We start from the raw sequence: 13,250 nt of genomic DNA on the forward strand, positions 1-13,250 counted from the left end.
GCGAGCCTCGCCCCCAGCACCGGGGCGGGCGGGCCTGGACTGCGGAGAGGAGGCCCGGGGAGGGCCCGCCCGTCGGAGCGCACGGGAGGCGCCCGCGGGGAGGGGGCGGCGGCGGCCGGGACGGGGCCCCACCTGGGTGGGCAGCCGCCTGCCCGGGCGGTCTCGGGCGCCCTCCCTCTGTGTGGGGGGGGGCAGCGGGGGGCCGCCCCTCGGCTTCTCACACCCCGGGCTGGTGCTCCACCGCTCGAGCCGCGGCCCACTCGGCTTCCCGCTGGGGCTGGCATCGAACCGCCCTCCTCGGAGTGGCTGGGGTGCCGCGCCGCGCCGCGCCGGGCCCCAGGGTTCCGACGGCCCGGCCCGTCCAGGGGCTGGGCAGCAGACAAGGGCCGCCCCCCCGCCGCGCCCGAGCCGAGCCCCGGCCTCGCAGCCGGCGCGGACGGGGAGTTGGGGTCCGGGCGTGGCACGGAAGGGAGGGGCCCGCGGAGCGGAGCGTGGGAGGCGCGCTGCGGGGCCGGCGCGGAGGAGCGGGGCTCGGCGGCCGGAGGGCGAGGCGGGCGGGGCGGGGAGGGGAGGGGAAGGGAGGGGAGGGGAGAGGGGGAAGGAGGGGAGGGCGGAACGGTAGGGGAGGGGAGCGGGGAGGGGAGGACAGGGCAGGGGTGTAGGGTCGGGCGCACCAGGGGAGGGGCGGGCGCGCGGCGGAGCGGATCTCGTGTAGGGGCGGAGCCAGGGCGGGGCCTAGCTCGGGAGGGGCGGGGCCTCGGGCGGGGCCTAGCTTGGGAGGGGCGGGGCCGTGGGCGGGACAGGGGAGGGTTATCTAGGGGGAGACGGGGCGTGTCCGGGGGCGGGCCAGGAGCGGGTTTCTCGCAGGAGGGGCGGGGCCAGGGGCGGGGCGGGCCTGCGGGGGCGGGGCCAGGGACGGGGCGGGCCCGCGCTCGCGCAGGGGCGGGGCTGGGGGCGGCTCCCGGGGGCGGGGAAAGGCGGGTCCGGGGCGGCTCCCGCCCGCACTCCGCCCGCCGCGCGCCTTCGCGGAGCTCTTCGCGCTCGGGCCCCACCGGTGCCGCCGCGCGGGCCGCGGGCTGAGCAACTTTGCGCGCGTCGAGACCGCCGGGACCCGGACCCGGGCCCGTCGCGCGCGGAGCCCGCACGGCCATGGGCGTGCGCGGCTGCCTGCTGGCCCCGCTCACTGCTGCTGTGCGCGCCGCCGCACCGGGGCGCCAGGTGAGCGGCGGGCGGGCGGGCGGGCGCCCCCCGAGCCTCCCGCGCGCTCCCCGGCCCCGAGGCTGCGTCCCCGGGCCCGTCGGGGCCCCCCGCGGGCGCCTCTCTCCCGACTCGCCCCTCGGGGCTCGGGGCTCGGGGCTCGGCGGGTGCCGCCCGGGTGCTGTCCGGGGGCCGCGGTGCTGAACGCGGCGAGCGGGCCGGGGCCGGGCCGGGGGCGTCCGGGTCGCCTCGGGCTCCCGAGGCCGGCGCGTCGCCCTCGTCGCGTCCCGGCCGGGCTGGTGCCCTCCAGGCGGGGAGACCCGAGGTGGGGAAACGGGGGTGCCGGGGCGCGGCGACCGCGGGACGGTGGGTGGCGGGAGCCGTCTGCGGGCGCACCGGGCAGCGCGTCCCAGCCAGCTGCCCCGGGCCCGGTCGTGGGGTCTCCTTTCGTGGGCCGTTCCCAGCTGCATGGACTGAAATCCCGAGCCGGCAGGTGGCTGGCAGCCCGTGCCGCTGGGGCAGAACGAGCTCCAGTATTTCTGGCTCACTGTTGGAGGAAACGTTCCTGCTCTCCTTAGAGGGTCAGCCTTCCCTCCCTCCCTCCCTCCCTCCCTCCCTCCCTCCCTCCCTCTCTCCCTGCCTCTGGGATCTGAAATGGGCTGCGTCTGGGGCCTCAGCAGGGAGCCCAGCCACCTGCCCTGGGAGTTGCAAGACCCCGGTAAGGAGCTTTTTTGGTGCAGAGGCTACCCATCAACAGCCAAGACTCCCCCCCCCCCCCCCCAGCATTCTGGGCTTCAGAGTCAATTGAATGGACAGCACTGGAGACTGTGAGATGCAAGTAGCCTCTGACTCTCCGCCAGTACTTTGGCCCTAGGCACTGAGGCTCGTGATGGGAGGGGGCAGAGCTTCCCTGTGGGTGGCCAGGAGACGGGCCCCAGAGGCCTTGGCTGTGCTGTGGGTGTGACACAGAATGGTCACTGTCCCAGGAGGAGCTTCGTTCTCCACAGTAACCCCCTGCCCCACGAGCCCTTCCCTGTTTCTCCTTCCCCCACTTCAAGGTAGCTGGAAGGGTGACGTGGGGACATACTGCAGATTCAGGTGCTAGGGTTCCACCACCAGCTGCCAGCCCGGTCCTCAGCCATGTAGCCAGGAGTCTGAAATTCCAGAAGTTTTAGCCTGATTTTGACACCCAAACACATATGGCAGCCGTAAGAGCTTTCATCTTTGCTGCGTGGACCCGAGGCTCCAGTTCCGTTTATCTTATTCTATTTATAGCATTCCTGCTGGAAATTCTCCAGCCCCCTCCTCATCTGTAAACATCACACATCCCCTTCCCCAAGTCGAAAAGTTTTACTCTGACCTGAGAGTGGCTCTGGGTGCTAGCGAAAGGGCTGCAGATCTGTGTACTTGGGAAGAAAGGGCCTGGTCCCAGCGGGGAGGAGGGCACTTACTATTGTTCCCAGTGGGCAAGGGAGGGGCACCGTGCCCGGCAGTGCGGCCACTGTCCAGCCAAGCTCCCGTCTTGCTCCATAATGGAAGATGGTTACCTGTCTTGTCACATCTTAAAGTCCGTCTTTTAGGTGTGATTTCACCAAGCCTCTGCTCTTGGCTTGGCCTAGAGTGGCGCAGCGCGGGCCAGGGCTGAAGGCAGTGGCAGAGGCCCACTGCTAGCTCAGCCCTTGCGGTGACCTTCAGACCCAGCATGGTGCTTTCTCTCAGGGGCTCCCTCACCAGCTTTGGGGTCCCTCTTTCTTCAGCCTCCGGGTCCTTGTTCCTGGAGTGACATTAGGGGACCCTGGGACCATTCTGCCTGTCACCCCTAGTCTGAATCCCCGCGGTTCCTGCTGGGGTCTGCTGGAGAGGGAATGCGTGTGCTACATTGGTAGTTGGGCCCTGAGCCGAAGACCTGCACGGCCGTGGGCACTGCGCCCACCAACGGCACGCGCTGTGGGTGCCCCCCCCCCGGCTGCCGGCGCCTCCGTCTCCCCGGAGCTCGCGGTGCGCTGCTCGCAGGCTCCTCTTTGCCTTGGTAACTGGGATGCTCGCGAGGTTCGTGTTGCTCTAAAAGCAGAGCTGTGGGGACCCGTGGGCTTGAGTGTGCACAGTGGGCGGATCGCGCAGGGAGGGGCCTCCTGCCGCCTCGCCGAGCTGCACCCACCGCCCCTGGCTGTCCCCAGGGGCACAGACAAGCAGCAGGGGTGGGAGGGGTTCTCGGTGGGTCCGGGAGCCGAGGAGGCGCGCACGCGCACACACCGAGAGCGGCCCGGGGCGGCGGGCCGATGTCTCCACGGTGCCTGCTCCCCTCGGGTGTCTGGTGCGGGCTGTAGCCCGGCACACGCCTCTCTCTACCCATCCAGAGGAGCTTCCACCCCGAGCTCACCTCCGGGCTCTGAGACACTAGAGAAGCAGCGGGGCTCTGCAAGAGCTTCCCGGCCTAGGAGTCGGGGCGGAGCCCTTCCCAGAGCACACCGAGCTCCCCCTGCCCCGTGTCGACGCCCAGTGTCCCGTGCGGCTTGGCCCAGCAGGGAGGGGCTGTGGCCGGGAGTGCTCCTCCCTACCCCACCCTGCTCAGCTGCCCACCGCTGGGCAAGCCCTGGGAGAGAAGTGAGAGGAAGGCGCGGAGCTAGTTCTCGCCTCACTCCCTGTAGCCGGTCCCGGGGCGGGCTTCCTGGGGACTTACCTTTAGTCAGGACTGGGGGTGCGGCAGAAGAGGGGTGCAGACATGCTATCAGCCTGAGATGGCGAGAGGGGGGTTCCAGGAAGGATAGCGCTCCTGATTGCCTCCTTCCAGGCTGGCTGGATGGCAGCTGGCTAGTCCAAAAATAAAGCCTCATTCAAGCTCCTTCACATCGTCCTTCAGGGTGACTTCCATTTGCCTTCTTCCTCCTCCTCCTCCTCCTCCTCCTCCTCCTCCTCCTCCTCCTCCTCCTCCTCCTCCTCCTCCTCCTCTTCTTCTCCTTCTCCTTCTTTCTTCTTTTCTTTGTGCTAAGTCTTGGGGTTTGAACTCAGTGCCTGTCCTGAGGACTGTCCATGAGCTTTGTTTGCTCAAGGCCAGTGCTCCACCCCTTGACTCCAGCTCCATGCCCGGATTTTTGGTGGCTAATTGTAGGTAAGAGTCTCATGGACTTTCCTGCCAGGGCTGGCTTTGAACCGGATCCTCAGGTCTCAGCCTCCTACGTAGCTAGAATTCCAGGCGTGAGCCACTGGTGCCTGGTGTCACCTGAACCCTTAGTTGTGCTTTGTGAGGGGCCAGGACTCAATTCAGCCGTCTTACACCGTGGTACTGCGGGGCTTGCCTTGCCTCCAGTCCAGCTCTGGCCGTCACCCTGGAGACGGGGGGGGGGGGGTGTGGGAGCAGTGTCTGTCCGTCTGTCTGGAATGGACAGCACACTTGGACGCCTTGTCTGTTCACGGTGGGGTGCGGAAGAGGTTGTACAGGGCAGACAGGAAGTTGCAAAGTTGCCTCAGCAAAGGAGGTTTTGGTTCAAAGACAACCTCTTCAAAAGACCAGTGCATGGAGCAGACAAAAGAAAAGCGCTCCCACGGAAAGTGGGTCTCGCCTCTGGTGCCTCTAAACCCGGGCAGCCCTGGGAACCCCGAAGCCCCACCTGGGGGTGAGGCGTGCGGAATGGGGAGAGGCCCGGCAGAGCCCCCTCCCCCAGCTACTTCCTCGAGCTTCACGGGAGTGTCATTTGTAGAGGGGCTCTCGTTCAGAGTCCTCACCCAGGGAAGCCCATCCCGCACCGAGCCCGCAGCGGGCCCTGGACGGCTGCTGAGCACTGAAAGCCGCAAGGCCTGGGCGGTGACTGTGCGTGGCCCGGCATGGGGGGGGGGGCAACACGGCAAGGCATGACTCAGTGCACTCGCGGAGGGAGGGAGGGAGGGAGGGAGGGGGGACGAGGTCCCGAGGAGTCCCGGGGCTGTTTCTCAAAGCAGGACCCTGCAGGGTGGTGGGGAGCATAGGGTCACCCGTCAGGGCTGAGGAAGCAGGGGCGTCTGGTCTGGGGGCGGGCAGGTAGTGAGGCAGGGGGCGCCAGAGGCGGGAGCCAGTGTGAGGGCAGGCACCGCGGGCCTGGCACACGGTGGGAGGAGGGGGAGCGGGAGGGGGGGCTCGGGGGGCACTGCCCTCAGTGCGGCAGGGGGTCTGTGGAACCTAGTGAGGGAGGGCTGGGCTGGCGCCGGGTCTGCAGGGGGGCCTCAGGAGAGACCTGGCTGGAAGGGAACGGTGAGCCTCTCCCGGTGGCCCGGTGGAGTAGCCCGCCGAGGGGCTGGGTCCTCTCCTGAGTCCGCAGGTGACCCAGGGGACCTGTCTGGAATCCCCCTCCAGCCCCTGGCACAGCAGGCAGTCAGAGCCACGGAGCCCTGCGCGGAGCACCCTGTGCCTCCGCCTTTCAGGATGGTGCCGCCCAGGGCTGGGAGGACCCGGTGTGCCGTGTCCCAGGCTGCTGCGCACGGGGTGACTTCAAACCACAGGAGAGACCCGGAGCTCTCTGGAAAACCTTCGGGAACACTGTCCTAGCTATTCTCCAGCCTCTGATGGGGCCAGCCCTCCTGCCTCTGTTCTCTCCCCCCCCCCCCCAAATAGGACTCAGTCGTGGTATTAGGAGGGCTCTAGTCCAGTGGGACCTCACTTGCCACGATCCTGTAAATACAGCCCTGCGTTGAGACCTGAAATCACCCGAATTGGACCGGGGCGGGGTGTGTGTGTGTGTGTGTGTGTGTGTGCGTGTGTGTGCGTGTGTGTGCGTGGGCGCGTGGGCTCACTTGCTCTTCAGTCCAGTTCAGGAGAGGAGTGAATGGGGCTCTTGGGGACTGGTGGTGTGTGTGTGTGTGTGTGTGTGTGTGTGTTACTGAGGATTGATATCAGGGCCTCACACTTGCTAGGCAGGCCTTTTTGTGTTGGTTGTATGTATGTATGTATGTATATATGTATGTATTTATCATCAGTCATGGGGCTTGAACTTGGGGTCTGGGTGCTGTCTCTGAACTCTTTTGCTCAAGGCTAGCACTCTACTAGTTTGAGCGACAGTGCCACTTCTGGTTTTCAGGTGGTTCATTAGAGATGAGAGTTACAAATTTTCCTGCCTGGGCTGGCTTTGAACTGAGAGGCTCAGACCTCAGCCTCCCGAGTAGCTAGGATGACAGGTGTGAGCCACCAGCACCCAGCTGTGTTGGTTATTAAAATGTGTATTGTTATTACAAAGGTAATGTACAAAGGGGTTGCAGTTACATAAGTCAGGTAAAGAGTACATTTCTTTTTGGACAGTGTCACCCCTTCCCCCGCCTCCCAGTTTTCCCCTCTGGTTCCCCCCACAAGTTGTGGAGTTCATTTTCACCGTGGTGTCCAGTGCCCTTTGTCTCTCCTTTGGGTGGTGGTTATTGCTGAGATGGGGGCTTGCTTTATGCCCGGTGGGCCCGGACGGAGCCCCCCGGCCTGTGTCTGTGAACGGCTCGCTGGGGACCGGAGCACGCCATCTTCCCAGCCACGGGGCCAGAAGGAAACCCAGGAGCCGTTTGGTTCTGACCGGCCTCAGAGTAGGAGCCCCTCCTAGCAGCCTCCCAAATAGCAGGGATTACAGCTTTGAGCTACTGTGCCTCACTCGATAACGTTTTTGGGGGTGGGAGGGCGGGTAGGGGTCGTTCTTCCCAATCGCTACCTTCTAAGTAGTTGGGAGTTCAGGCGTGAGCCCCAAGGCCTGAGCTCTACCAACCCCTCACACTTCCCTTCCCCCAAGCCACCTCCTGAGGAAGCTTTGCAGAAGCCCGAGGGAGGCCTGGGGGTGGGGGCAGCGGGGGATCTCCCATTCCACCTCGGGAAGGAGCCGCGGGGGTGAGGTAGGAGGGAGGCGGCTTCCCGGCCTCTGGGCTGTCCTCTCTGGCCGGGTGACTGTGGGCTCAGCCTGCCTTGGGGGAGGGAGGGCGGCCAGGTGGGGGGGATCCAAGCCTGAGCAGCCGAGCAGGAGAGGGCAGGACCTCCGGAGAGCTGGCAGCCGGTGCCCCCTGCCGTCCCGGCCCTCGTGCCAAGGACAGTGCCCTGCCCCAGCAGGGGACCAAGCTCAGAGCCCAGCCCGCCTGACGGCAGCCAGATGGCCTTTTGTTCCAGAGCCATGAACGACATTGGGGACTACGTGGCCTCCAACCTGGAGATATCCTGGCTCCCCAACCTGGACGGCTTAATAGAGGGCTATGCCCGTAACTTCCGGCCCGGCATCGGAGGTGAGGGTCGGGATGCGCGGCCAGGGTGGGTGGCAAGGAGCCAGGTTCTTCCCCCGGCTCCACCGGGAGGCGGCAGGAAGCGGATCTCCTCCGTCCGGGGTGGTGCGCGTGCCCGAGGCCCTGGCGGTTCCCCTGTGGGGGTGGACAGCCGGCCGGGCACGACAGCCGGGGAGGGGGGCTGGGCAGGACCTCTGCCACGCCGCCTTCAGTCCCACCCCCCCCCGTGTGTCTGGCAGGACCCCCCGTGAACGTGGCCCTGGCCCTGGAGGTGGCCAGCATCGACCACATCTCAGAGGCCAACATGGTAGGTCCCTACCTGCACCCAGGGCGGTGTGCCCAGGGCGGGATAAGGTCTGACCGCTGGGCCTCCCCCCTCCCTGCCGCTCCCTCCCCCCCACCAGTGGAACGAGGGTCATCTGACCCCTAGCCCTCCCCCCTCCCTGCCACTCCCTCCCCCCCACCAGTGGAACGAGGGTCATCTGACCCCTAGCCCTCCCCCCTCCCTGCCGCTCCCTCCCCCCCACCAGTGGAACGAGGGTCATCTGACCCCTAGCCCTCCCCCCTCCCTGCAGCTCCCTCCCCCCACCAGTGGAACGAGGGTCATCTGACCCCTAGCCCTCCCCCCTCCCTGCAGCTCCCTCCCCCCCACCAGTGGAACGAGGGTCATCTGACCCCTAGCCCTCCCCATCCCTGCCGCTCCTCCCCCCTGGAATGAGGGTCATCTGACCCCAGCCCTCCCCCCTCCCTGCAGCTCCCTCCCCCCCACCAGTGGAACGAGGGTCATCTGATCCCTAGCCCTCCCCCCCTCCCTGCAGCTCCCTCCCCCCCACCAGTGGAACGAGGGTCATCTGACCCCTAGCCCTCCCCTCTCCCTGCAGCTCCCTCCCCCCCACCAGTGGAACGAGGGTCATCTGACCCCTAGCCCTCCCCATCCCTGCCGCTCCTCCCCCCTGGAATGAGGGTCATCTGACCCCAGCCCTCCCCCTCCCCGGGGTAGGATGGCGGTCATCTGACCTCTAGACCCACCGACCCCTTGCCCACAGGAGTACACCATGACCGTGTTCCTACACCAGAGCTGGCGAGATGGCAGGCTCTCCTACAACCACACCAACGAGACCCTGGGCCTGGACAGCCGCTTTGTGGACAAGCTGTGGCTCCCAGACACCTTCATCGTGAACGCCAAGTCAGCCTGGTTCCACGACGTGACCGTGGAGAACAAGCTCATCCGACTGCAGCCAGACGGGGTCATCCTCTACAGCATCCGGTGAGCCACCGTCCCTGCCCCAACCCAGTGCCCGGGCTTCTGCTGGGAGCTGGGGCGGTGGGGTGGGTGGAGGCGCCGGCAGGAATCGCACCCGCGGCTCCCAGCAGCTGCTCAGCGGACTTCTGCCCCAGAGCTCGTCCGGGGAAAGACAGCAGATGCCACTTCTGGCCAGACCAGCACCTTTTTGGGTTTTAAATGGTGTTAAGTTCATATCACATAAAGTAACCATTTAAGAAAGATGGACTGTGGGCTGGGAATATGGCCTAGTGGTAGAGTGCTCTCCTCGTATACATGGAGCCCTGGGTTCGATTCCCCAGCACCACATAGATAGAAAAGGCCAGAAATGGCGCTGTGGCTCACGTGGCAGAGTGCTAGCCTTGAGCAAAAAGAAGCCAGGGACAGTGCTCAGGCCCTGAGTCCAAGGCCCAGGACTGGCCAAAAAAAAAAAAAAAAAAAAACAAAAAGAAAGATGGACCACATGCAGCTATCACCTTCAGTTCCAAGGCGTCACCCCAAAATAAACCTGGCTTTATCAGGTGCCAAGACCATACCCATCACGCAATCTCTCTTTATTTCCTGTCCTCGACACCCTGGCCACCCCATCCACCTCCGGCTCCTCGATTCCCCGCGCCGGGCATTCTGTGTGAGGGGAGTTGTAGGCCAGCGCGCATGTCCAGCTTCTCTCTGGACGTGAGGTGCTCCCCAGTGCTCCGCCCGCCGTGGGGGGGTCTGAACGTTACTCCTTTCCGTGGCTGGATGAAAGGCCATTGTACGGATGGGTCAGGCTTTGTTCATCTGTGAACATACAGGGATAAATGAGGATTTACTTATTTGCACGCCTGTTTTTCAAAGACACACCTTTTAAAAGTTGAGCGAGTTGCCAACAATCTAAAATCAGCTTTTACAGCACGATCTAAAAGCCTGCTGTTTCCTGGGAAGTCGGAGCACTTGGCGACCTTGAGCCATGCCAGCCAGCCGGTCCCTGCCCCATAAATGCCCGACTTGAACAGTCACGCCTCTGAGAGCGTGAAGAGTGGAGCGAGGTCTGAGGAAGGGCCACGGGCGCCTCTTGAGTTGGCCACAGCGTGCAGGTCTGACCCCAGTGCCTGGCAGCTCACAAACGAAGCCCGAGAGGCAGTTGGGCTGGAGGAACTCCTGGCGGCCGGTGGCTCCTCGGGGATGCTGGGGGAGGGCAGCTGCCGGCTCCCGGGCTCCACCGCCTGACTGGAGGCTTCGTCCGGGCAGAATCACCTCCACAGTGGCCTGTGACATGGACCTGGCCAAGTACCCCATGGATGAGCAGGAGTGCATGCTGGAGCTGGAGAGCTGTGAGTGGCATGGGGGCCTTTCGGGCCCGTGCTGGCTTCTCCACCCGGGAGGGGGCCCGGAGATGCCTGCCGGAGCCCCATGGCGGCCCAGGGCCTGGATGAGGCCAGCTGGGCTTGATGACTGGGAAATGTCCAGGAACGGGCGGGCCTCCATTTGAGCAAATGGCCTGGGCGGGGGGGGGGGGGGGAGCGCAGAGGGCCTGGGCAGGAGGGGGGGGAGGGCTGGGCAGGAGGGGGGGGAGGGCCTGGGCAGGAGGGGAGGGCCTGGGCAAGGGGGGGGGGAGGCAGAGGGCCTGGGCAGGAGGGGGGGGACCGGGAGGGCCGGGGCAGCGTAGCCCTCGCAGCGGCTCAGGGCCTGTAGGATCTGGGCTGTGGTGGCCAGGCTGATCCCAGGGCTCCGCGCGCTGGCTCTCCAGGCTGGGGGCCTCCTGGCCAGGGCGCCCTAGTTTGCCGTGGCCTCTGGCCCTGGCTGTGGTGGGGTGGCCCCAGCGCTGGGGCTCCTTGTCCTGCCTAGATCTCTGCCGTCCCTGCCACTGTGCCCCTTGGGAGGGGTGTGCGTGGCGGGGAGCTGCGGGAGCCGGCCTGTGCGCCCACCTGCGGCCTCCGGGCTCCTCGCAGACGGCTACTCTGCGGAGGACATCGTGTACCACTGGTCGGAAAACCAGGAGCGGATCCACGGGCTGGACAGGCTGCAGCTGGCCCAGTTTACCATCACCAGCTACCGCTTTACCACCGAGCTGATGAACTTCAAATCAGGTAATCACATCACAGTGAGGATTGCCCAGCCTTTCTGAGCGGTCGGCCTGCTCTGAGCTCCCACGGAAGCCTCCAGAAGACTGGTGAGTTAGGCACTTGCTGAGGGGCACAGGTTGCGTTCTGCTCAGGACTGGAGGCATACCACCGTACTGCCCCAGCAGGCCTCCCCGCCTTCTTCCTCCACTCCTTCTCTCTCCTCAGTTCTGGGGATTAGGGAGGATCACGTGGGTTTGGGGGACCCTCTTAGTTCCTTGGCTGGTGTGGACAGAGGCGCGGTCTCAGAGGGGGAGGCAAGCCGGGAGGGCTCAGTGGGCCGGGGCAGGGTGGGGTCTCTTTCCTCTTCTTTCCCTGGGTGTCCCTGTGGTAGGGGCAGCCTCCCTGTGCACAGATCTAGCCCCGTGTGGGGCAGGTAGGAAAGCCGAGTGCCGTGGGCCCGAGTGCTGGCCAGGCCCCCGCCCCAGGGCTGGGGGGCGGCGGGAGGGGCGGTGGAGGCCTGACTGGACCGTCCCCCGCAGCGGGCCAGTTCCCGCGCCTCAGCCTGCACTTCCACCTGCGGAGGAACCGAGGCGTCTACATCATCCAGTCCTACATGCCCTCCGTCCTGCTGGTCGCCATGTCCTGGGTGTCCTTCTGGATCAGCCAGGCCGCCGTGCCCGCCAGGGTGTCCTTAGGTACGGGTGGGGGCTGGTCTGCCCTCCGCGGGAGGAGGAGCTGGGGAAGGGCAGCCGGGGAGCAGAGCGCCCTGAGAATGTGCGCCCCGCCCGGGCCCCCAGGCACGGTGCCGTCCGTCCTGGGGGGAGGGGGAGGTCTCTGCAGCACCCCCCCCCCGCTGTGCCCCCCAGGCATCACCACCGTGCTGACCATGACCACGCTCATGGTCAGCGCGCGGTCGTCCCTCCCACGGGCGTCGGCCATCAAGGCCCTGGACGTCTACTTCTGGATCTGCTACGTGTTCGTGTTTGCCGCGCTGGTGGAGTACGCCTTCGCCCACTTCAACGCCGACTACAGGAAGAAGCGGAAGGCCAAGGTCAAGGTCACGAAGCAGAGAGCAGAGGTGAGAGGGTGGGTGGGTGGCAAGGGGGGGGCGCGGCCAGGCCCCTCTCCTGGCCCCGGGCTGTGAGGAGCAGCTCTGGGGTCTGCAGCGCAGCCCACGAGGGGCAGCGGGGACACGCTCTGCTGGGGGGGGGGGCAGCAGGAAGGACAGGGGGGCGGGGGGGCAGCAGGAAGGACGGGGGGGCAGCAGGAAGGACGGGGGGCGGGGGGCAGCAGGAAGGACGGGGGGGCAGCAGGAAGGACAGGGGGTGGGGGGCAGCAGGAAGGACGGGGGGGCAGCAGGAAGGACAGGGGGGCGGGGGGGGGCAGCAGGAAGGACAGGGGGCGGGGGGGGGCAGCAGGAAGGACGGGGGGGCAGCAGGAAGGACAGGGGGGCGGGGGGGGGCAGCAGGAAGGACAGGGGGCGGGGGGGGCAGCAGGAAGGACGGGGGGGCAGCAGGAAGGACGGGGGGCGGGGGGCAGCAGGAAGGACGGGGGGGCAGCAGGAAGGACAGGGGGTGGGGGGGCAGCAGGAAGGACGGGGGGGCAGCAGGAAGGACAGGGGGCGGGGGGCAGCAGGAAGGACAGGGGACGGGGGGCAGCAGGAAGGACGGGGGGCGGGGGGGGCAGCAGGAAGGACAGGGGGGCGGGGGGGGGGGCAGCAGGAGCCCCGCGGCCAGGGCTCAGCCCCGGCTCCTCGCCCACCGCCCGCAGATGGACGTGAGGAACGCCATCGTCCTCTTCTCCCTCTCGGCCGCCGGGGTCGCCCAGGAGCTGGCTGTGTCCCGCCGGCCCCGCCGCGTGCCCGGGAACCTCCTGGGCTCCTACAGGTCAGTGGAGGTGGAGCTGGGGGAGCGGAAGAAGGAGGGCGGGGCCCGCCCGGGCGGCCTGCGCGCCAGGCTCAAGCCCATCGACGCCGACACCATCGACATCTACGCGCGCGCCGTGTTCCCCGCCGCCTTCGCGGCCGTCAACGTCATCTACTGGGCGGCGTACACCATGTGAGGGCGCAGCGCCCGCCGGGCCTCCGCGCCCGCGGCCGGGCCAGCTCCGCCCCGGGCCACGCCCGCCGCCAGGACAGCTCCGCCCCGGCCACGCCCACTGCCGGGACAGCTCCGCCTGGGCCACGCCCGCCGCCGGGACAGCTCCGCCCCGGGGCCACGCCCACTTCCAGGACAGCTCCGCCCCGGGCCACGCCCACTGCTAGGACAGCTCCGCCCCCGGAACACGCCCACTTCCGGGATAGCTCCGCCCCCAGGTCCCGCCCATAGGGCCTCCACGCCCGCTGCCGGGACAGCACCGCCCCGGACCACGCCCACTTCCAGGACAGCTCCGCCCCCAGGCCACGCCCGCTGCCGGGACAGCACCGCCCCCGACCTCGCCCACTCCAGGACAGCACCGCCCCCAGGCCACGCCCACTGCTAGGACAGCACCGCCCCCGGACCTCGCCCACTGTC

The 13,250-nt window shown here is 67.0% G+C and overlaps 1 protein-coding gene across 1 annotated transcript; it reads left to right on the forward strand.

The window, feature by feature from the left end:
* Positions 1–1,149: 1,149 nt before the first annotated feature.
* On the forward strand, positions 1,150–12,799 carry Gabrd (gamma-aminobutyric acid type A receptor subunit delta). Its single transcript, XM_048349806.1, is given in 10 exon segments — positions 1,150–1,182; positions 1,184–1,218; positions 7,301–7,413; positions 7,650–7,717; positions 8,457–8,677; positions 9,923–10,005; positions 10,624–10,761; positions 11,277–11,432; positions 11,604–11,815; positions 12,508–12,799. Coding segments are annotated over 10 exon segments (1,350 nt in total). The 3' UTR covers position 12,799.
* Positions 12,800–13,250: the final 451 nt, after the last annotated feature.

The sequence above is a fragment of the Perognathus longimembris genome, chromosome 7 (assembly GCF_023159225.1).
Source record: "Perognathus longimembris pacificus isolate PPM17 chromosome 7, ASM2315922v1, whole genome shotgun sequence".
Lineage (NCBI taxonomy): Eukaryota > Metazoa > Chordata > Mammalia > Rodentia > Heteromyidae > Perognathus > Perognathus longimembris.